Genomic DNA, 23,610 nt, shown 5'->3' on the forward strand with positions numbered 1-23,610 from the left:
GTTGTGGTCCTAAATCCGGTAGCTATTTTTTATAAATTCATTTTATAGCTATTTTCTATATTATTAGCTATTTAGATATTAGCTTATTAGCTATTAGCTATTTTTTTTCGGGATTTCCAGTCGGTAGCGATTTTTATAAATCCTTGGCTATTATCCAGACTCCAGCTGGTAGCTATTTTTCCAGAAATTGCAATTCATATTTTTTTTTTTTTTTATAAATTGTTTTTCTAGACTCCAATATAGCTATATCTTCTTGTGGACTTCACTCTAGCTGTTGTTTTTTTTTGTGAATCCTCCTAGCTATTTTTTTCACACTGAATTTTAGCTATATTGTGCTTCATTTAAGCTTTTTTCCAGTTGATTGAAGATCTATTGGGGCCTTATTTCACAAAAATTGGGATTTTTTTTCCTTCGTGTTTCAATCTCCAGATCCCAATTGCAACTTTCTCCCGAATTCCGACGGGATCCTTTGTCCATCCAGATTTGGGTGCCCTCTGTGTCTGGTTCTTTTTCAATTCCACATTTTTTGCGGCGTGCAGGCCTTCTTGACTTCCTTCTCCTAGGGCATAGCTGAGCATGCCCCTAGAGGGAGACAAGAAAAAGACACCCGCACCTGGAAAAGAACAAAAGTTCAACCCGCAATCTCCGCTATCCACTCGCGGTAGGCCAGCACCCAAGTCCGTTAGTCCCAGGGTCAAAACCGCGACTCCCACTCCGAAAGCAAAGGTTTTGCCATCGACCAGTTCGAAGACAACTCCTAGGTTGGTCATTTCCCGACCAGTGACGCGAGCGTCTAGTGAGTCTTCGCTATCGAGAAAATCCGAGAGTCCCTCCGCTGTCGGGACTGATTTCCTCCGCGTCACACGCTCTACCACAAAGAAAATGGCATCCTCTGAGCAGCCAACGCCCGCAAACGCAGCGTTGCATAAATTCATCGCCGTCAGCGATCGCGTAAGCCTTTTCGAAGCGAAGATCAACACTCCTGATCAAGCCTCCATGCGACAAGGAAGTCTTCGATGGCGACTACCTCCGATGGCCCACTTTCCGGGACCTATTCACGGCAATTTACGTAAACAACCCCAGGCTGACTCCGGTCGAGAAGCTATTCCATCTCCTTACGAAAACAAGTGGCGAAGCAAAAGCCATCGTGGCGAAATCTCCTCTCACGAATGATGGTTTTGCTTCGGCGTGGGAGGCGCTGCGAGATCGGTTCTAAAACAAGCGACATTTAGTCAACAGCCAGCTCAAGCTCCTTTTTAACTTGAGTTCAATTTCGCAAGAATCTGGTCATGCTTTAAAAGAGCTACAATCCACGATTCAGGGGTGTTTAACAGCACTAGCGCATTCCCAGGTATCCACAGAAAACTGGGATTGTCTCTTGGTTTTCCTTTGCGCGAGCAAACTGCCCAAGCAGACCCTGTCCTTATGGGAACAGTCGCTAACTACCAAATCCGAGATCCCAGCTTGGGAAGAAATGAATGCCTTCCTGAGCGAAAGGTATCGGACATTGGAAGCCATTGAAGATATGAAACCGACTCAGGCAGTTCCAAAAAGGCTTCAATCCTTCGAGACAAAGGTCAGCACCAAACAGAAAGGGTGTGACTTATGTTATAAGGAGAACCATCCGGTAAGATTGTGCCCGCGTTTTCTTCAAATGTCTGTTGACTCGCGCTCCGGATATATAAAAAAGAAGCAGCTATGTCTGAATTGTTTTGCCAGAGGTCACCAGCTACGTGACTGCACAAGCACACACAGCTGCTTTACATGGGCAGGCACCATACGCTGCTGCATCGCAGCCCCCCAAATTCCGAAAATGCGAGTTCCTCAACCTCGCCCCCTACACAGCAACCTCCGAGACCCTCTAGCAGAAATGCATCGGCAAGCACCTCAGCGGTGCAAACTTTTTTCGCGTCCGGCACTTCAGCCGTCCTACTGAGCACAGCGATGATTGACGTGTGCCATTTGGGGACGAACTACCGAGCCCGAGCCTTAATCGACTCGGGATCCGAGGCGACGTTCATTTCAGAACGCCTGTTCAACCTCATCAAGTTGCCATTCCGCAACACCCAGACCCAAGTCTCCGGGTTAAACCATTCGGTCTCCGCGAAATCCTCGAAGCTGTGTCAAACAACAACAAAAGACGCAAGCGGGAGGTACGTGGTGACGCTCCCGTTCCGGGATCCCGAGAATACCGGATCCGATTTAGGATATTCAAGGTCCATTGCGTTAGCTCAGTTTCTTAGAAACGAAAATCGTTTAAAAAGAGACGTTCCCTTAAAAGAGCAATATGACAGCGTGATCCAGGAGTACCTGGATCTGGGTCATATGAAAGAAGTTCCGCCGACTCACAATTCTCCCTCGTATCATCTTCCTCATCACGCGGTAGTTAAGCCCGAAAGCACCACTACAAAGCTTCGCGTTGTATTCAACGCTTCAAGTCCGTCGGCAAATGGGACCAGCTTAAATGATATCCTTCATGCTGGTCCAGTCCTACAATCCGATCTAACGATCCAGGTCCTGAAATGGCGTTATTTTCAATACGTCTTCAGTGCAGACATTACGAAAATGTATCGTCAGATCTGGGTCGATCCAAAACATACCCCGTTTCAAAGAATTCTGTTCCGAAACAAGGAAGGAGATATCCGAGACTTTGAACTAAAAACAGTTACCTTCGGGGTCAACTGCGCCCCCTTCCTCGCCATTCGAGTCTTGCAACAGCTGGCAGAGGATATCCAAGTGCCATTTCCAAATGCCAGCCGCATCATCCAGCAGCACATGTACGTCGACGACGTTCTGGCAGGGGCGAATTCCGTAAACGAAGCCCAGAGTTCAATTCGAGAGTTGCAAGCTGCCCTAAGTGCCTCCGGGTTTCCGCTAAGAAAGTGGACCTCGAACAACAAAAGCGTCCTTAAAGATGTCCCGGCCGAACACCTCCTTCATAGCGAGTTCCTCGACATCGATGCCGAAAGCACGGCCAAGACGCTCGGTATTCGGTGGAGGGCAAAGTCCGACGAATTCTATTTCGTTCCCCCCGACATAGTTGTGGAACCCTCCTATACAAAGCGAGAAGTTTTGTCCCAAATCGCTAGGTTGTTCGATCCTGCCGGGTGGCTCGCGCCGTTCATAATCCGTTCAAAAATGTTCATGCAGGAGATTTGGTTGCAAAACTTAGGCTGGGACGATAAGCTTCCCACTGAAATGAGTCAGCGGTGGCAATCGTTTTTAAACGAGTATTCCGACCTCAACCAGATCCGCGTTCCGAGATGGATCTGTATCTACCTGGCCTGAGGTAATCATAGAGCACCACGGTTTCTGTGACGCGTCTCAGAGAGCCTATGGAGCGGCTATATACATCCGCGTCGAGATGGGGCAAAAGATCCTGAGTCGCCTGCTTACAGCCAAAACACGAGTGGCCGCGGTAAAAACTGCCTTCCTTCCTCGGCTAGAGCTCTGTGGTGCCGTGCTGTTAACCCAAATGGTGACAGCAATCCTTCCGCACATGCCCTCCGCCAGTTCAGATATCCGCTGCTGGACAGATTCCACAACCGTCTTAGCCTGGCTACGAAAGCCTGCGTACAACTGGACCACATTTGTGGCCAACAGAGTTGCCAAGATCACGCAGGCGACGCCAGTCGACTGTTGGGCACACGTTCGCTCAGAACAAAACTCCGCCGATCTAGCCAGTCGAGGCGTATCCCTACATGAATTGGCAGAAAACCATCTCTGGTGGCACGGACCAGAGTGGCTGCAAGGGCCACGACAGCTATGGCCAGCACAAAGCGACACTCTTCCAGTGACAGAGCTAGACCAGTGCGCGGTCAAAGTGCATTTTGTCAAGGCCCCGTCCATCGACATTCTCGAACGTTTCTCCAAATTGGACAAGGCCCTGCGAGTTCTGGTCTATGTTCAACGCTTCCTTAAACGCTGCCGGAAAGGTTCGATCTTGCCCAATTCACGCCCTACAAGTGAAGAGATCCGAGAGGCAGAACGAACTCTGACCTCCATTGCGCAGCGCAGAGCATATGGCCAAGAGCTTCAGCATCTGACCGAGAAAAGGCCTCTTCCAGTGTCAAGTCCTTTGGTGAATTTATTTCCCGTTCATTGACCAACACGGCCTTTTAAGGGCGTGCGGCCGTCTCACTGCCTCCAAACCCCTGCAATATGATGAACGTCATCCGATTATTCTCCCCTATGACTGTAGACTGTCGCGCCTCATCGTCCAATTTACTCACCAGATTACTCTTCATGGCGGTAGTCAATTGATCGTACGCCTGATCCGATCGAAGTATTGGATTCCTAAAATCAAGAATCTGGTGAAGGCTGTGGTCAATCCGTGTAAGATTTGCACGATTTACAAGAAGAGACTCCAAACACAGCTGATGGGTGATTTCCCGACAGATAGAGTCTCCTTCTCGAGGGCGTTCACCTACACGGGTATCGACTATGCCGGCCCTTTCGAAATAAAAAATTATACAGGGAGAGCCTGTCTCATAACGAAGGGATTCGGATAATGGTAAGAACTTTGTGGGGGCGGCAACTTTGATTTCCAGGGACTTTCTCCAAGCTATCAAAGAGTCCGTGACTGATGCATATAGCCATCAGGGACTCGTATGGCGGTTCATCCAACCAGGGGCTCAACATATGGAGGGTTTGTGGGAAGCAGGGGTGAAAAGCTTCAAAACCCTGTTCCTTAAATCGACGTCAGTCCGCAAATATACATTTGAGGAGCTGGCGACGCTTCTCGCTAAGATTGAGGCTTGCCTCAACTCTAGACCCCTCTCCCCTATGTCCGAAGATCCTTCAGATTTGCTGGCCCTCACACCAGGCCATTATTGGAGGGCCGTTGCTCTCCACGGCGGAACCCGAGATAAAGGGCGAAGCCAAGTCGATAATAAATCGATGGCAACACCTCAAGGCACAACATCAGCAGTTTAGTGCACGGTGGAAAGAGGAGTATCTTAAAGAACTCCATAAACGAAACAAATGGCAATTTCCGACCAGGAACCTCCAAGCCGACGATATGGTAGTCGTCAAGGAGGACAATCTACCACCAAACGAATGGCGGCTCGGCAGAATTGTTTCTGCCTTTCCAGGAGCCGACGATCGCATTCGAGTCGTTGAGATCCGTACGTCTCGCGGCACCATAAAACGCCCTGTCCACAAGGTTATTCTGCTACCGATGGAGGACAAAGAGTCCTCCGTTCCTAGGGATTAGGGCACTTCCCCCATTCCGGGGCCCAAATAGTAGTCGGCTCACACTAAGATTTTTTATTTCTTTTATTGGCGGACTTACTCACTTCCTCCAATAATGGCTCCTCGTCCTCGTGCCACCCAGTCGTTGGAGAGCAGACGTACTCGAGGTATTAAATCCTACCGCTGCCGAGTCTGCTCTGGAATCCATCCTCTTCGGAAGTGCAAGAGTTTCCACAAACTGAGCGCTGAAAAGCGCCTTCGGGCAGTACTTATTAATAAGTACTGCTCGAACTGCCTCGCCCATCAGCACTCAGGAGGAGACTGCCGCAGCCAAGAGGGATGCAAGAAGTGTGGAGGAGACCACCACACTCTACTCCACATGCCTGAGGTCCTCCCCGCTCCGACCCCGGCAGCACTACCAGCTCCGACGCGCAGAGAGCGCCATCCCGCTGCACCTCGTCCGGTCCGGATTTCCCGCACTCCGCCACCAGCCCCAGTCGCCAACAATCGCCCGCGTCCGAAGGTCTCCGTCGCGTCTCCGGCGGTGGCAACGGGGCAGCAGAAGGCTGTCCCCATACTGCCTACAGCCATCGTCGTGGTGGACACGGGCTCCAAGACCTTCGAGACCGGGGCCATGATCGAGACCTTCGAGACCGGTCGTTGGCGGCTGCGTTCCGGCTGCCCATCACTCGGCTGGGAGGCGACGAGGTCTGCTCGGTGACACTCCGGTCCCGAACAAGCACCTTCCGACTCAACGTCGTCCTGAAGATCGAACCCAGCCTAAGGATCCGGACACCCATCCGAGCTCTGAGCGACGCCGCCAGGGCCAAGTTTGACGGTGTTCGTCTCGCGGACGAGCGCTTCCACCGGCCGACCTCCATCTCCCTCGTGTTGGGATCAGATGTATATGCCAACTTGATCCAACCGGGGTTCCTACAAATTGAGGATGGGTTGCCCGTCGCGCAGAACACGGTGTTCGGATGGACCGTTTCTGGAGCGTGCACGGAATGAAGAGGCCGATCCTGCTGTCTAGCCGGACGTTTTTTTGTATAGTTATACATATGTCGGCGCATACTTTTGTAAGCTAGTGTATGTGCTAGAATATTTCACAAGAATAGTAATTCCATCATTTTTGGAAATCAATGGTATTTCATCATATTGCATTATGTGTTAGAATATTCCAGAAGAATAGTAATTTAATCATTTTGGGGAAATCATTGGTATTTCATCATATTGCATTATTGCATACTGCGTTGCTATTGGTCGGCTGTATTTTTGTAGCTTTGGCATCTCCCGTTTCAGCGCGGCGGCAGCGTGTGGCTGCAACGATTAACATTTACTTCAAATGTGCGCACAAGAAGTGAATTACAAACTGAGCTTAAAGCATTTACGTTTAATAAACGAAAGAAAACTCCGCAAGAAGAAATGCCTCCAGCTGACATAAAGCGCCAGCGACTTTCAACAATGATATGCCATTTCTGTGGAAAACAGCAGCAGCAATTTTCATCTAATGCCAGGGACAGCAACGACAGGAACCCTTTTGGTCACCGTCAAAAATCGGATGTGACTTGTTTTAATTGTGGCGAGAGCGGTCATATTTCAACACACTGCAGCAAGCCCAAAAAGGACAAAGGCACACATCAAGTGAAAAGGTTGGAACTATGCGAGGTTGTTGAACCCAAGGGAGAGATGGTTCATCAAGACGAGACATTTTCAACAACAACAACAACAACTCAGAGCCCACTCGTTCGTCAAAAATGCCTAATTCGCTGGAATAGAGCAAGGTCCCGAAAAGAAGAGGCACAAAATGCAAACACCGATTAGATGCCATAGTTGTGGTAAACTCGGACACAAGGCAATGGAGTGCCGAAAGAGAAGAGCAGAAGAAAGGAACGAGGGAAACGAGACGAGACCAGGCGATAGCAGCGTTGGACATATTGCATCGGCGTGCAGGAACAGCAACAGCGAATATAACCATAGAGAGGAGAGTCGACACGTGTGCGGTAATTCAGCAGAAAGGGACAGCAATATAGTTTGGTGAGCGGTTTCCATTTTTCTTTGATTCTCGTTCCGAATGCTCGTTAATAAAAGAGACAATTACCGAGAAGAGACGCCATAATCTTGTAGTTTTGAGAGGCATAGGCGATATTGTTGTCAAGAGTAATTTGCAAATTCTGTCCACTGTAAAAATTTCTGAATTCAATCTTGAATTGTTATTTCACGTTGTTGATAAGAAATGCCTTAAATACGATATGATGATTGAAGCTGTTGAGACAGTAGCGAAATTGTTGAAGCTGTTGAAAGAGACAGTAACGAAATGATTGAAGCTGTTGAAAGAGACAGTAGCGAAATGATTGAAGCTGTTGAAAGAGACAGTAGCGAAATGATTGAAGCTGTTGAAAGAGACAGTAGCGAAATGATTGAAGCTGCTGAAAGAGACAGTATGGATGCCTGAAGGGCTAATAATGAAATTTGTAATTATAAGGTAAGCACAAGTGCAAGGCAAATGTCTTGATCATGGCGTGTTGCGCATTAGATATGAATATGAAGAGAATGAATTATGTTAAAGAAAAGAAGTTTGTATTGGAAATTTAAATTTGAAAATTTGATTTGTCAATTTGCTAATATTTTTTTTTTTTTTAATGATGTAAAAATAGTTTTACAATATAATTATAGAGAACGAATCATTTTGGTAATATTTCACGATGTTCACGCCGGAAGGGCGCAAACAGTTGAGCGGCAGTGTAAGCGGCCAATGCTTGCACTCAAAGCTCCTCCACGGCTCGCAAGCACCGCTGCTCGCGCTCTCCTTCTCTCCTCTCGCTCTCCTCCCTTTCCGCAAGGTATTCACCTCTCCGCGGTCCCGCGGTATTTCCACTGTTAGTGTTAAGGTAGTCTTAATTTACAAGTGCGCGAATAAAGTACGGAATTTTCGTGAAGTCGATCCCGAGTGTTTCATTTCAGGGAGAATCAGCAGCAGCCGCAGCAACTACAACCACGGCAATTTTCCGCCCACTCCATTTCATGGTCCTTCGAGCCGGATGAGCTCTGATCCTGCCAGCGCTCCTTGCGGAAAATTCAAGATAAGTACGGCTTTAAATCCTATTCCGTCCGTGGTCGCCATTTTCGTTTTTCCAACGGCGTTTATTCTTTCCGTCCATCCGTATCAAGTGAAAAGTGAAAATATATAAGTACATGCGCCCAGCCACCGTGATTACTTTTTTTTTAAGTGCATAAACAAGCACTTTGCCAATACCGGCCCCCTAATTCGTCTCACGGTGCTCCGCTGATATCCAAGTGCATGTACATATATATATATATACACTGTCCAAAATTCACTGTTATCGTCCGCTGCTAAACTGGTGTTTTTTTTTTGTGCCTCAATAAAATATACAACCCAATACAAATACAACAATACAATACAATATACAAATTTAATTAAATTCAATTAAATATACACATACATATAATCACCAAAAATTTCACATACACACAAATATACATAGCCATATACATACATGTAAGATTGTTTATTATTATTGTTTATTATTAATTTAATTATTAGTTTAATTCTAAATGCGGTAATTATATAAAGTATTCTTAGTTTGTGACCGAACGACTGCTGCTGAGAATTCGACTGACTGCAACGCTGACTTCCACTCAACTCCACTGCTGCCTTGCGATCGTTCCTTCGATGACTGATTGTCGATAACTTCGATTTCCGACAATCATGTTGCTGCTCAACAGCGCTGCCAACCGGGTTGTTGCCAGCCTTCAGCCTTACTCCATGTTACATTCGGCCCTCCTGATCATCATCATCCGACCCGGATGACAATAGGTCTGCATTTTCGGCTATGTACTTCCACAACTTCATATTGTCACAGCTGGTGGATGTGACATTGGGTCCTTCGACGTTTGCTGCTTTTTTAACGTCATATCTGCCATTGTCTTTGACTCCTGTGACTTCGTATGGACCTAAATACCCGCTTGCCATCTTGCGGCCAGCTACAAATTGGGTCCTTTTAATTGCAACCAGATCACCTGCTTTGTATTTGTATTCAGCTCGGCGCTTTTTGTCGTAATTGCGCTTGTAGTCCTTCTGCGCCTGCTCGATGTTGCGTTTTACCAGCTGTCTCATCTCATAGCGGTCCTCGTTGAATTGACAGACCACTTCTTCTTGGAGCAGTTCCAGTAACCGATCCTCAACTCGGGTGTACATCTTGGTGCCAAACATGACCTCAAATGGTGACAGCTTCAGTGATGAATGCACGTGACAGTTGATCGCCTTTTGTACCTCAGGCACATATTTGTACCACTTCGACGGTTCGTCTAAAGACAGCTTTGATATTATTGCCAAAATTAAACGATTTACTCGTTCTATCTGGCCGTTGCCTCTGGCCACTCCAGTAGTTGTGCAGACGTGTTCCACGTTATGGCTGCTCATAAATTGTTCGAACGCACCACTCGTAAAGGCCGTTCCTTTGTCGCTAACAATTCGCTTAGGGAAACCAAAAATGTTTGACCAGTCGGTCAGCCTCTTGACCACTTCTTCCTGTCCGGTTGATTTGGTTGGGAATAACCAGACAAACTTTGAAAACGCATCGACTGTTGCCAGAATGTATTTATACTGTTTGGCCGATGAATCCATTGGCCCCAAATGATCGATGTGTAGTGTGTGCAACGGTGCGTCTCCTTTATCTATGCAATTTAGATATCCCTCCTGCTTTCCCAACTTTTTGCTGTGGATGATACATTTTATACAGTTAGAAATTAGCTTTTTTACCTTGTATTCCAAATGAGGAATAAAAAATTGCTGCTGTATGCTATGCATCGTCTTTTGCAACGACAAATGGCCAACTTCATGTGCGCTTTGAATCACCTCCCTCTCCATTGCTTGCTTGGGGATGGCGGCTTAAAAAATCAACGTGTCTCATTCTTTCTCCTGCACGATGTTCGGGTTGAAAATTAAAATCCTGCATATAGAGAATCCATGGGCCAACTTCTCTTGGGACATCTGCTTTTTTTGTTGTCTGTTTAAATGCGACACAGTCCGTGACGAGCTTGAAAGGGACTCCCAATAAATAGTGTCTGAACTTTTTCAGAGCTAAGTATGCGGCTTTTACTTCAAGGTAGTAACTATGACGATTTGATTCGGCTTTTGTAGTTTTTCTGCTCCAAAAGCAGACTGGGTGAAAACTGCCTTCGAACTTCTGCAATAAAACGGCTCCTAACCCGTCCTTAGAGGCATCTGTATGAAGTTCGGTTTCTGCTTCTCGTGAGTAGATCCTCAATACTGGTTCGTTTACCAGAATCTCTTTCAGCTTATTCACCGACTGCTGCTCTACTGGTCCAATGTTGAAAATGGCATCTTTTTTTAATAGGTCCGTCAGTGGTCTCGCAATTTGGGCGTATCCAGGTATGAATTTTCTGAAGAATCCTGTGAGACCCAGAAATCCTTGAACGGCTTTTACATTCTGAGGTGTTCCAAAGGAATTCACTGCTGATGTTTTCTCTTTTCCAGGGCATATTTGTCCACCTTCGATAATATGTCCCAGGAAATGAATTCGCCTCTGCATAAAGTTGCACTTCTTCCATTTTATTTTTAGACCAAATTCTGCAGCTCTCTTAAGTACCATTTCCGTCTTTTCCATGCATTCTTCTGGGGTAGCGGCATATACAATTATGTCATCCATATATAGCTGCTTCTTTACAGCTATAGCTTCTTCTTCAGATAGTCGGGTGTGTCCATGGCGAAAGGGTTTAATCACGCCATCAGGAATAATTTTGAGTTCGACTGGACATTGCTTTATCTGCTTGGGTGGTGTTTCGTATGTTCTCTCTATCATGCGTTCAACGTCTTCTCGGTATTGTGGTGCAACTGTAAAAGAAGATTCTTCACAAATATTAAACATTTGGGAATACTCAACCGCTTGTTTTTTATCTGCTTCCAGGTCAAGAAAAGTATAGCCTTCTGCACTACAGATAAGACGAAACTTGCTGATAAAATCGTGTCCCACTATTCCATCGCAACTGAATTTAGAATCGTGGACGACTAAAACGTTGTGGCTTGCTTCCACCTGGTCGGTCTTGATTAATGCTCTGAAGCATCCAATCGGCTGTGTTGAGGCATTTCCCAAACCTCGCAATACTGTTGCAGTGCGGTTTAAATCAACATCTTTCATCTTCTTGAATATAGCTTCTTTAATTATGGTCACATCTGATCCTGTGTCCACCAGACAGTTGATGATAATCCCATTTATGATTACTGGCTTTGTTCGTGCACTATCAACGTGAATGCGCATGCTGTTTACTTTTTCCGGACACTTGCTTGAGATATGGCCCTCTTGATTACAGCTGAAACATTTGGTAGGAAGTGTACAATCCTTTCGTTTGTGTTCCCTCGAACCACAGTTGAAGCAGTGATCTGCTTTTACACCTTGTGTAATTTGCTTTGGTTTTGGTTGAATATTCGGCTTGTCAACAATATTCAGACTCTCGTAGATTTCGAATTCTTGCTTTAATTCCTTAAGAGTTTTACAACGGAGCATAGCACCCTTATACTCCTTTTTAATGTCGAGGCCGTTTACGATATGAGTTATCAAAGCAACTGTTTCAACTTCACCTAAGGCTGCTATTTTCTTCATTTGTAACAAATAGTCGTGTAGAGTTTCCTCCCTCTTCTTCTTCCTGTCTTGCAACTTTTTGTGAATAACGGCGCTATTATAGCTGCCTGAAAATTCTTCAATTAGTAACTCTTTGAGTTCAGTGTATCCACTGACACATTCAGATTCTAAGAAAAGTTCTGCTGATCCAATCATCTTACTTCTGGCTTGAACATATTTTTGTTTCTCCGAAAGTTCATATGCCTCGGCATTTTTCTCAAAAATTTCAAACCATTTTTTAATAGGAATTGATTTGCCATCACAGTCACTTACAACTTTTTCAAATTTTTCTGCAGCGATAATTACTTGCCCCTCTTGTTTAGATTTTGCCAACATGCTCTGGGTTAGAGTATTCATCATTTGTTCAAATTTCTCTTCGACTTTAGCACTAGCGTCTTTATTCTGCTTCTTTGCCTCTGCTTCTCCTACAGGCGCCAACTTTTGATCTTCTTCGTTCATTTTTTCTTTTCTGCTTTCGTCCTCGCTTTCGTTCTCTAGAATTGCTTGTATTTGGTCGGTGTTAAGTTTTTTATTTGTAGGTGGTGTACGTGTGAACATTCCGCGACAAGGCACTAACACCAGCAAACAACGACAATGTTCTAACGGCGCGACGGTAGTCGATTTTGCAGACGGCGCCACCGGTTAAAAGACAAATTTTGATTTTCGTTAGAAACGAATTTCACCACCTTTGCAATTTAATTGTTTTAAATTCCACAACAGCAAAACGACTTGAGTCTGTATGAGTTCAACCGATTTTTTCAACTTTCAATGCAGTAGACGTAGCCATAACTTTACAACTTTAAAGACTAAATCCACGCACACGACAATTTCAACTTTATCAGTTCTCTCTAGCAGCTTTCCCGACTTTTACCGACTTGTGTTCAAACAAAATCTGTACAACTGATTTTTCCAACTTTAAATGCAATAGATATAGCCACAACTTTACAACTTTTAAAGACTATACCCACGCACACAACAATGTCTTTTTTCTTTAAACAACTGCACCTTCATATAACCGATTTAGGACTGGACGAGCCCCCATGTAAGATTGTTTATTATTATTGTTTATTATTAATTTAATTATTAGTTTAATTCTAAATGCGGTAATTATATAAAGTATTCTTAGTTTGTGACCGAACGACTGCTGCTGAGAACTCGACTGACTGCAACGCTGACTTCCACTCAACTCCACTGCTGCCTTGCGATCGTTCCTTCGATGACTGATTGTCGATAACTTCGATTTCCGACAATCATGTTGCTGCTCAACAGCGCTGCCAACCGGGTTGTTGCCAGCCTTCAGCCTTACTCCATGTTACATACATTACGACATATCCATTGTCATACATAGATTCCAACGATATTCACATACACACAGTCGCGACTTACACAGACTTGCCAAGTGCAAGTTCTTTCGTCTCCTCTTTGTTCGTTATTGCCCTGACAAAAAAACCAGCGCATAGCGACGAGAGAATACCCTATTGTCGAGACATAAAATAAAATAAATAAGTCCGACGATAAAATTTAAAAATAAATAATTTAATAAAAAAAAAAAAAGGAAAGAAACGATTGTTTTAATTATTATTATTATTGATTATTATTTAATAATTATTTAACCCAAATAATAATTTTTTTTACAAGCTATTTCTGGCTCCCATTTCTGGTTCCTAAATTAAAATAATAAAATTGTGGTCCTAAATCCGGTAGCTATTTTTACAAATTCAAGTTTATAGCTATTTTCTATATTAGCTATTCTTGTTCGGGATTTCCAGTCGGTAGCGATTTTTATAAATCCTTGGCTATTATCCAGACTCCAGCTGGTAGCTATTTTTTAGCTATTTTTCCAGAAATTGCAATTTATAGTCTTTATTTATAAATTTGAGCTACTGTTTTTTCTAGACTCCAATATAGCTATATCTTCTTGTGGACTTCACTCTAGCTGTTGCTTTTTGTGAATCCTCCTAGCTATTTTTTCACACTGAATTTTAGCTATATGAAATCCGGTAGCTATTTTTTATAAATTCAAGTTTATAGCTATTTTCTATATATTAGCTATTCTTTTTCGGGATTTCCAGTCGGTAGCGATTTTTATAAATCCTTGGCTATTATCCAGACTCCAGCTGGTAGCTATTTTTTAGCTATTTTTCCAGAAATTGCAATTTATAGTCTTTTTTATAAATTTGAGCTACTGTTTTTTCTAGACTCCAATATAGCTATATCTTCTTGTGGACTTCACTCTAGCTGTTGCTTTTTGTGAATCCTCCTAGCTATTTTTTCACACTGAATTTTAGCTATATGAAATCCGGTACCTATTTTTTATAAATTCAAGTTTATAGCTATTTTCTATATTAGCTATTCTTTTTCGGAATTTCCAGTCGGTAGCGATTTTTATAAATCCTTGGCTATTATCCAGACTCCAGCTGGTAGCTATTTTTTTTAGCTATTTTTTCAGAAATTCCAATAAACTGAATTTTAGCTATATTATGCTTCAATTTAAGCTTTTTTCCAGTTGATTTAAGATCTATTGGGGCCTTATTTCACAAAAATTGGGATTTTTTTTCCTTCGTGCTCCAATCTCCAGATCCCAATTGCAACTTTCTCCCGAATTCCGACGGGATCCTTTGTCCATCCAGATTTGGATGCCCTCTGGGTCTGGTTCTTTTTCAATTCCACATTTTTTTTGCGGCGTGCAGGCCTTCTTGACTTCCTTCTCCTAGGGCATAGCTGAGCATGCCCCTAGAGGGAGACAAGAGAAAGACACCCGCACCTGGAAAAGAACAAAAGTTCAACCCGCAATCTCCGGTATCCACTCGCGGTAGGCCAGCACCCAAGTCCGTTAGTCCCAGGGTCAAAACCGCGACTCCCACTCCGAAACCAAAGGTTTTGCCATCGACCAGTTCGAAGACAACTCCTAGGTTGGTCATTTCCCGACCAGTGACGCGAGCGTCTAGTGAGTCTTCTCTATCGAGAAAATCCGAGAGTCCCTCCGCTGTCGGGACTGATTTCCTCCGCGTCACACGCTCTACCACAAAGAGAATGGCATCCTCTGAGCAGCCGACGCCCGCAAACGCAGCGTTGCATAAATTCATCGCCGTCAGCGATCGCGTAAGCCTTTTCGAAGCGAAGATCAACACTCCAGATCAAGCCTCTCCGTCCCTACACACGTTACAAGTCCGTCTGCAACAGGTGCGAGCCTTATGGGACAAAGTGGAAAGAGAGTACGAAACATGCTCTGACCTAATGGCCCAAGAAGGATCGCTCGACACAGTGCCTATTCTCCAGGCCAAATATGACTACTGCTACTCAGTATACAAGTCATGTGCAGCACAAATTGGCGAAACAATCGACAAAGCAACGCCTCAAGTCGCGCAAGCACCCTCTCAGCCGCTAATTTCGTCCGGCTGCCGCTTACCTCCATGCGACACGGAAGTCTTCGATGGCGACTACCTCCGATGGCCCACTTTCCGGGACCTATTCACGGCAATTTACGTAAACAACCCCAGGCTGACTCCGGTCGAGAAGCTATTCCATCTCCTTACGAAAACAAGTGGCGAAGCAAAAGCCATCGTGGCGAAATCTCCTCTCACGAATGATGGTTTTGCTTCGGCGTGGGAGGCGCTGCGAGATCGGTTCCAAAACAAGCGACTTTTAGTCAACAGCCAGCTCAAGCTCCTTTTTAACTTGAGTTCAATTTCGCAAGAATCTGGTCATGCTTTAAAAGAGCTACAATCCACGATTCAGGGGTGTTTAACAGCACTAGCGCATTCCCAGGTATCCACAGAAAACTGGGATTGTCTCTTGGTTTTCCTTTGCGCGAGCAAACTGCCCAAGCAGACCCTGTCCTTATGGGAACAGTCGCTAACTACCAAATCCGAGATCCCAGCTTGGGAAGAAATGAATGCCTTCCTGAGCGAAAGGTATCGGACATTGGAAGCCATCGAAGATATGAAACCGACTCAGGCAGTTCCAAAAAGGCTTCAATCCTTCGAGACAAAGGTCAGCACCAAACAGAAAGGGTGTGACTTATGTTATAAGGAGAACCATCCGGTAAGATTGTGCCCGCGTTTTCTTCAAATGTCTGTTGACTCGCGCTCCGGATATATAAAAAAGAAGCAGCTATGTCTGAATTGTTTTGCCAGAGGTCACCAGCTACGTGACTGCACAAGCACACACAGCTGCTTTACATGGGCAGGCACCATACGCTGCTGCATCGCAGCCCCCCAAATTCCGAAAATGCGAGTTCCTCAACCTCGCCCCCTACACAGCAACCTCCGAGACCCTCTAGCAGAAATGCATCGGCAAGCACCTCAGCGGTGCAAACTTTTTTCGCGTCCGGCACTTCAGCCGTCCTACTGAGCACAGCGATGATTGACGTGTGCCATTTGGGGACGAACTACCGAGCCCGAGCCTTAATCGACTCGGGATCCGAGGCGACGTTCATTTCAGAACGCCTGTTCAACCTCATCAAGTTGCCATTCCGCAACACCCAGACCCAAGTCTCCGGGTTAAACCATTCGGTCTCCGCGAAATCCTCGAAGCTGTGTCACTTCGGGATTCGCGCTCCTACTAAGCCAGGTCTACAGTTAGACACGGAAGCGTACGTCCTTCCGGAGCTCTCAGGCAAACTGCCCTCCTATCCGATCCCTCGGAATTCTTTGAAGGACCTGCCCGCACTCCGCTGGGCAGATCCTACCTTTTTTGAGAGCTCTCAAATTGATGTACTGATCGGGGCTGACATTCTACCATCCATAATGATGGATGGCACCCGACAAATATTCGCTCGCTCCTGGGCCAAGAAACTATTTTCGGGTGGGTGCTAACGGGGCCGATTTCCAAGGGTAAGCCGAAACGGGTCGCATCCTTCACGACCCAGGTGCACCAAACAGGCGACCCGATTCGCTCGACACGCTTCTCAACAAGTTCTGGGAGGTGGAGGATCTACCAGTAAAGATGGTAAAAGAGTCGGACTCCTATTGTGAAAGGAACTTCCTCCAAACAACAACAAAAGACGCAAGCGGGAGGTACGTGGTGACGCTCCCGTTCCGGGATCCCGAGAATACCGGATCCGATTTAGGATATTCAAGGTCCATTGCGTTAGCTCAGTTTCTTAGAAACGAAAATCGTTTAAAAAGAGACTTTCCCTTAAAAGAGCAATATGACAGCGTGATCCAGGAGTACCTGGATCTGGGTCATATGAAAGAAGTTCCGCCGACTCACGATTCTCCCTCGTATCATCTTCCTCATCACGCGGTAGTTAAGCCCGAAAGCACCACCACCCGAAAGCACCACACAAAGGTTTTACCGTTGCTTTCCACGGCGGAACCCGAGATAAAGGGCGAAGCCAAGTCGATAATAAATCGATGGCAACACCTCAAGGCACAACATCAGCAGGTTAGTGCACGGTGGAAAGAGGAGTATCTCAAAGAACTCCATAAACGAAGCAAATGGCAATTTCCGACCAGGAACCTACAAGCCGACGATATGGTAGTTGTCAAGGAGGACAATCTACCACCGAACGAATGGCGGCTCGGCAGAATTGTTTCTGCCTTTCCAGGAGCCGACGATCGCATTCGAGTCGTTGAGATCCGTACGTCTCGCGGCACCATAAAACGCCCTGTCCACAAAGTAATTCTGCTACCGATGGAGGACAAAGAGTCCTCCGTTCCTAGGGATTAGGGCACTTCCCCCATTCCGGGGCCCAAATAGTAGTCGGCTCACACTAAGATTTTTTATTTCTTTTATTGGCGGACTTACTCACTTCCTCCAATAATGGCTCCTCGTCCTCGTGCCACCCAGTCGTTGGAGAGCAGACGTACTCGAGGTATTAAATCCTACCGCTGCCGAGTCTGCTCTGGAATCCATCCTCTTCGGAAGTGCAAGAGTTTCCACAAACTGAGCGCTGAAAAGCGCCTTCGGGCAGTACTTATTAATAAGTACTGCTCGAACTGCCTCGCCCATCAGCACTCAGGAGGAGACTGTCGCAGCCAAGAGGGATGCAAGAAGTGTGGAGGAGACCACCACACCCTACTCCACATGCACGAGGTCCTCCCCGCTCCGAACCCGGCAGCGCTACCAGCTCCGACGCGCAGAGAGCGCCATCCCGTTGCACCTCGTCCGGTCCGGATTTCCCGCACTCCGCCACCAGCCCCAGTCGCCAACAATCGCCCGCGTCAGCAGCAGCAGAAGGCTGTCCCCATACTGCCTACAGCCATCGTCGTGCTGGACACGGGCTCGAAGACCTTCGAGACCGGGGCCATGATCGACCCATGCATGCCGGTGAGCAGCATTGACCGGTCGTTAGCGGCTGCGTTCCGGCTGCCCATCACTCGGCTGGGAGGCAACGAGGTCTGCTCGGTGACACTCCGGTCCCGAACAAGCACCTTCCGACTCAACGTCGTCCTGAAGATCGAACCCAGCCTAAGGATCCGGACACCCATCCGAGCTCTGAGCGACGCCGCCAGGGCCAAGTTTGACGGTGTTCGTCTCGCGGACGAGCGCTTCCACCGGCCGGCCTCCATCTCCCTCGTGTTGGGATCAGATGTATATGCCAATTTGATCCAACCGGGGTTCCTAAAAATTGATGATGGGTTGCCCGTCGCGCAGAACACGGTGTTCGGATGGACCGTTTCTGGAACGTGCACGAAATGAAGAGGCCGATCCTGCTGTCTAGCCGGCCAGGGATACCTTTGCCTACGCAAGGGGGGGGGGGGGGGGGGGGAGAATGTTCACGCCGGAAGGGCGCAAACAGTTGAGCGGCAGTGTAAGCGGCCAATGCTTGCACTCAAAGCTCCTCCACGGCTCGCAAGCACCGCTGCTCGCGCTCTCCTTCTCTCCTCTCGCTCTCCTCCCTTTCCGCAAGGTATTCACCTCTCCGCGGTCCCGCGGTATTTCCACTGTTAGTGTTAAGGTAGTCTTAATTTACAAGTGCGCGAATAAAGTACGGAATTTTCGTGAAGTCGATCCCGAGTGTTTCATTTCAGGGAGAATCAGCAGCAGCCGCAGCAACTACAACCACGGCAATTTTCCGCCCACTCCATTTCACACGAGGACGTGTAAAGGTCAGGATGGCCGTGTCGGCGCATACTTTTGTAAGCTAGTGTATGTGCTAGAATATTTCACAAGAATAGTAATTCCATCATTTTGGGAAATCAATGGCATTTCATCATATTGCATTATGTGTTAGAATATTCCAGAAGAATAGTAATTTCATCATTTTGGGGAAATCATTGGTATTTCATCATATTGCATTATTGCATTCTGCGTTGCTATTGGTCGGCTGTATTTTTGTAGCTTTGGCATCTCCCGTTTCAGCGCGGCGGCAGCTTGTGGTCGCTGTCGCCGATTGTGGTTCGAAGGTTAGCACGGAGAAGAAGTGAGTGACACAAATTAATTGTGTGTAGACCTTCGGTGCCTTCGAAACTCGCTGCGTGAAATGGAAAATAATAATTGTGCTCCGACACATACATATGTATGTATTTCGGATAGCCGATATGTATTTGTATTCAATAAATACATATATTTAAATAAGAAAATTCACTTTTATTTATTTTAATTATTCTTATTTGCACAATTAAAATATTTCACCACTTGGCCGAAAATGTGACTGGGCCCATAACCTGTTGAATTTAATATAATATAATACGTTTAAGTATGTATATTATAAGCCAGCCCATCAACCAAATAGTGAAACACTTTCATTGTTCTAACTGTTCAATAATAATTTTATTTAAGCAACCGATAGAACTGCACTGTCTCGTTGTCTGCAAGCGAATGGGGTCGATTACCCTCTAACATGCATGTGAGAGGCAACATGACAGAGTACAAAGAGAACAATAATAGAGCGCGTTCTCTCTTACATGATCCTCTTCATTTCCTCACTCGCCACATACACGCAACTTTGTATAAGTGTGACTTTTGTATTTTCAACAACAATAGATCAGAATGGGTCGCAGTACACATAGAAACCCACTTAATAATAATAATAAGTGAACGCAATTGACAAAATGATAGCTTATTCCTTTCATGGACGTTATCTAGACCAACATGAAGCGACTGCAGGAGAACAGAGCGAGATGTTGCTGATTGCAATCATAGTGTGTCCCTAGTCAGACCACATGGTTGGCCGCACTTGCCATAGTATCAAAGCTACGCTGAGTGTTGCGTCTTCAACTTTCATTTTTCTTCTTTCTAACTCTCTCTCAAATAATAATAAAGCAATTGGTCGAAGAATTATTGGTTAAGCATCGAGTTAAATGTTTAGAATATATATTATTCGTGTATTTACGCCAGCGAGGAAATTGTTTGAGTTGCTTGATATAGTGTTATTTTATATTTTTTGATTTATTTTTATTTGCGGATACAACGAAGTGAATTCAGAGAAAGTGGCGTAGAATAGAGATCTAATCGGAACGTAGAAAATCCTGTTTCGGATCACATCATTGGGTTGAAACAACTTAGAACCGATTATAGGCCCTATTATAATGGAACTAAACCACTCGGATAACGAAGAGGGGACTGGTGTGCCCAATGTAGAACTCATATTTCTAATTAAGATATATTCAAGGCAAAGTGCGGACAACGTTTTCATAGGAAGTGCATTCGACCTCATTTAGCGAGCAAGAAAAGTTGTCCGACATGCAATACTGCTTGTCCTAAGGCTGTTTTAAGAGACCAGAATGGATTATTACTCAGAAAAGGCAACAAGTAAGGCTTGCGAGTTTGCAAACCGAAGACGAGGGTCAACGTGTAATGGAGAACACAAGTCAAGACCAGACGTGTGGGCTCTTAAGTTGCAAGCGTTCAGACTTGAAAAAGAACACCGTCGAGGATGGCTTAACGTTGTCCCAGATGCACGGTGTAATGGAGAACACAAGTCAAGACCAGACGTGTGGGCTCTTAAGTTGCAAGCGTTCAGACTTGAAAAAGAACACCGTCGAGGATGGCTTAACGTTGTCCCAGATGCACTTTCCAGAGTCAACAAAGACGAAATAGCAAGTATTTAGGCGTCTCATGGATTGGTAGTAGATGTCGCTTCCGAACATTTTTGAAGTCCTGAATATTTAAGCCTAATACAAAGTGTTAACGCCAATATATAGGCATTTGCGACATTTTTAAGTCCACCAAGGAACCAAACTGCCCTTTAAGACCTCCTTTAGGAGTAGCGCCAGAATCGCAAAGATTCTTTCAGCGTATTTGTTTTTGTAAAGGCTATTAAGAAAATGGAGTAAAGTATCTAAAGGAAAAGTTATTTCATATATGCGGAGTTCCTGAGACGGAACTCAGATAATGGATCCCAGTTTAGAGAAGAGATGTTTCAGAAGCTGCTGAGGGAGCATCTTATTATTCACAAGTTAACGGCTATCCTTTCACTGCAAGGAAACGCGTCAGAGCGAGTGAGCCGATTAATTATTACAGAAATTCGCTCGTATGTAGATACTAGTCAAAAGGACTGGGATGCGAATCTAAGCAGCATGTGGTGTGCGTTAAGGTCGACATTGCCATGCCACGGTGTTTGGCCAACACATGGGCACATCGGTGGAGCATATGCCTGGCTGAAATCGGTGTAGGTGGTGAAAGATATGAGCAAAACTGCTTTCAAACAGGGTACAGCGCGAAGTTAGGACGTTCGTTCGTAAAAGCACAGATACGGCAGAAGCTGGGAAATTCATACTACTACATCGGGGACCTTCAAGGTAAACTTATCGGAAGCTATCATGCAAAGGATTGGCGCCAATGATTTTAGTGGTATTAGCTTTGTTGGGATTGCCCCAAGTTTGATCATGGCGGGGGTGTTATAACGGACACTAGCACTGGCGTTAACGCTATAAAACATATGGTGAATCGAAAATTGCAGACATCCTCTTTTCGATTCTGATTCTCGACCGGTCGCTTGGTGGTGCTAGTAAACGAAAATTTTTTTTTTTAAAGTGGAAAGTGTAAGAAAGGCAGTTATTCTAAGCGTCTGGCAGCAAAAGACAGTTTGCCAACAACGTGCGTTAGAGGGTTTGGCCTGAACCTGGCGTTAGAAGATCGGCTCCAGCACTTAAGAAGATCTCTGGATGTGTACACCTTCTTCGTTCGAAATACTGCAGCCTCATATCCATTAGCACCAAGTGGATTTCCGTTGGATCCAATTTAAAAGCCTAGGGCGTCCCAGCGCCACAATCAAGGGCAAGCGAGTAGGAAGCGAGGAACCCAGAAAGTGAAGGCGAAGCTGATCCTTTTCTTATCGGAACACAAATTTCGCCAATCGTTAGTCGCCAGCCAATACTTTTGCAAATGTATTAGTTCGCACGCATTCCTCTTTTTTGAAACCGTTATGTGACTCCGATCAGATCCCGCTTCGATAAGCTAACGCTTTACAAGTTTTCTTTTTTTCGCTATGTAATTTAACTAGAAACAAAGACGTAAAATAAATAAGTAAAAAAGGAGACTGGTATAGTCGAGTACACCGAATATTATATACCAGTTACTCAGCTAATGTGAAATAGAGCGTGGGCGTGGCAAAAAGTTTTTTTTGGCAAATCGTTAGAAATTGACACGACTTAGTAAATAGTGAAAAAATACAACAATTTTTAGAAAATGTGCGCGTGACAGTTTTGGACGGTTTGAGGGCGTTAGAGTGGGCGTAGCAAAAAGTTTTTAGGCAAATCGATAGAAATTTACAATACTAGTAAAATTACGAAAAAATATGGAAAAATGGTTTCAAAATGTGGGCGTGGCAACATGGGTCAAGAAACTTTCAGAAGAGTGACAGAAGGACATGGCCAGATTGACTCGGCTGTAGGCCCCTGCAGTGGCCGCATTTCATTATGCTTGGTTGGGATACCTTCGTGCCATCAGGTTAATGGCCAGCTGGCAAATTACGGTGCACCCACGGATGGTGTCAGACAATATGAGAATCCACGTTTCACATTATCAAGCCAAGCTCTATTTAGGTCAAGCAACGCACATAACGCACTCCCTTGGACACTACCTTACCGCTTATAAGTTAGTTTAGTAAGGTGTTCTTCTCCTGAAATGGCCGTAACTAGAAATGTGCTGCAATTGGGTCTATTTAACTCTCCCTTGTGGTTTAATAGTGCAGCTCAACATGGTGTCTGGAGAGGGAGTCTCTCGATGCCGGGTGCACTTGGTGCTCGCGAATTGATACCAAGGTGCCAATTCTAAGAGCAGAATACGATAAGGCGGAACTATAAGTTCACTGTTTTGGGATCAATTTCGGATTGTGGACAGATACGGCAGATTTATGTAGATCAGCTTTTGCGCTTTTATAATATAAAGCTCAGCAACTTATGCGTAGCTCATAAGTTTCTATAACTGATGCGCACATGGAGGAAAACGTTTTGATACTTCTCTTCGTTGATAACTGACTTGCTCGGTAGTTCAAAGTGAAATTAAAACGACCCAATGATTTAACCTTTTTACGTTAATATGGTCTATACTCGATTTCCGGGCAAGCCGCGTGTTTCTTTTGACAATCAACTGATAACGATTAACAGAGCCTTATCGAAGGTATGACCGATATCTGCTCAGATGGCACTGCTAAACGATATGTAACACTGTCTAGCAGCCCTTTGCTAAAATTGGTATATATCGGAACAAACCATCGCCTGCAGACTGTTTTTTTATGGACTGTCAAGGATAGCATGACTTTTATGCCGTCATGACTATTTCTATCCAAGCGACTTGTTACACTCCCCCCACTATAATCACACAAACGGTTGAAAACACATATGGGTGATCCTCGCTTATATTT

General features: G+C 45.3%; 2 protein-coding genes across 2 annotated transcripts; one reads left to right on the top strand and one right to left on the bottom strand.

Annotated features, from left to right (window-relative positions):
• Positions 1-230: 230 nt before the first annotated feature.
• Positions 231-15,061, bottom strand: LOC120284357. The gene is made up of 2 exons (XM_039291516.2): positions 14,999-15,061; positions 231-992 (listed from the first exon to the last, which is right to left on the bottom strand). Exon 2 carries the CDS (start codon positions 933-935, stop codon positions 381-383), a length of 555 nt encoding a protein of 184 aa, XP_039147450.1. The 5' UTR covers positions 936-992; positions 14,999-15,061; the 3' UTR covers positions 231-380.
• Positions 5,294-18,552, top strand: LOC120284356. Its single transcript, XM_044922408.1, has 2 exons — positions 5,294-5,791; positions 18,072-18,552. The coding sequence occupies exons 1-2, from the start codon at positions 5,309-5,311 to the stop codon at positions 18,498-18,500; spliced, it is 912 nt and encodes a 303-aa protein (XP_044778343.1). The 5' UTR covers positions 5,294-5,308; the 3' UTR covers positions 18,501-18,552.
• Positions 18,553-23,610: the final 5,058 nt, after the last annotated feature.

The sequence above is a fragment of the Drosophila simulans genome, chromosome 2R, assembly GCF_016746395.2.
Source record: "Drosophila simulans strain w501 chromosome 2R, Prin_Dsim_3.1, whole genome shotgun sequence".
Classification (NCBI taxonomy): domain Eukaryota; kingdom Metazoa; phylum Arthropoda; class Insecta; order Diptera; family Drosophilidae; genus Drosophila; species Drosophila simulans.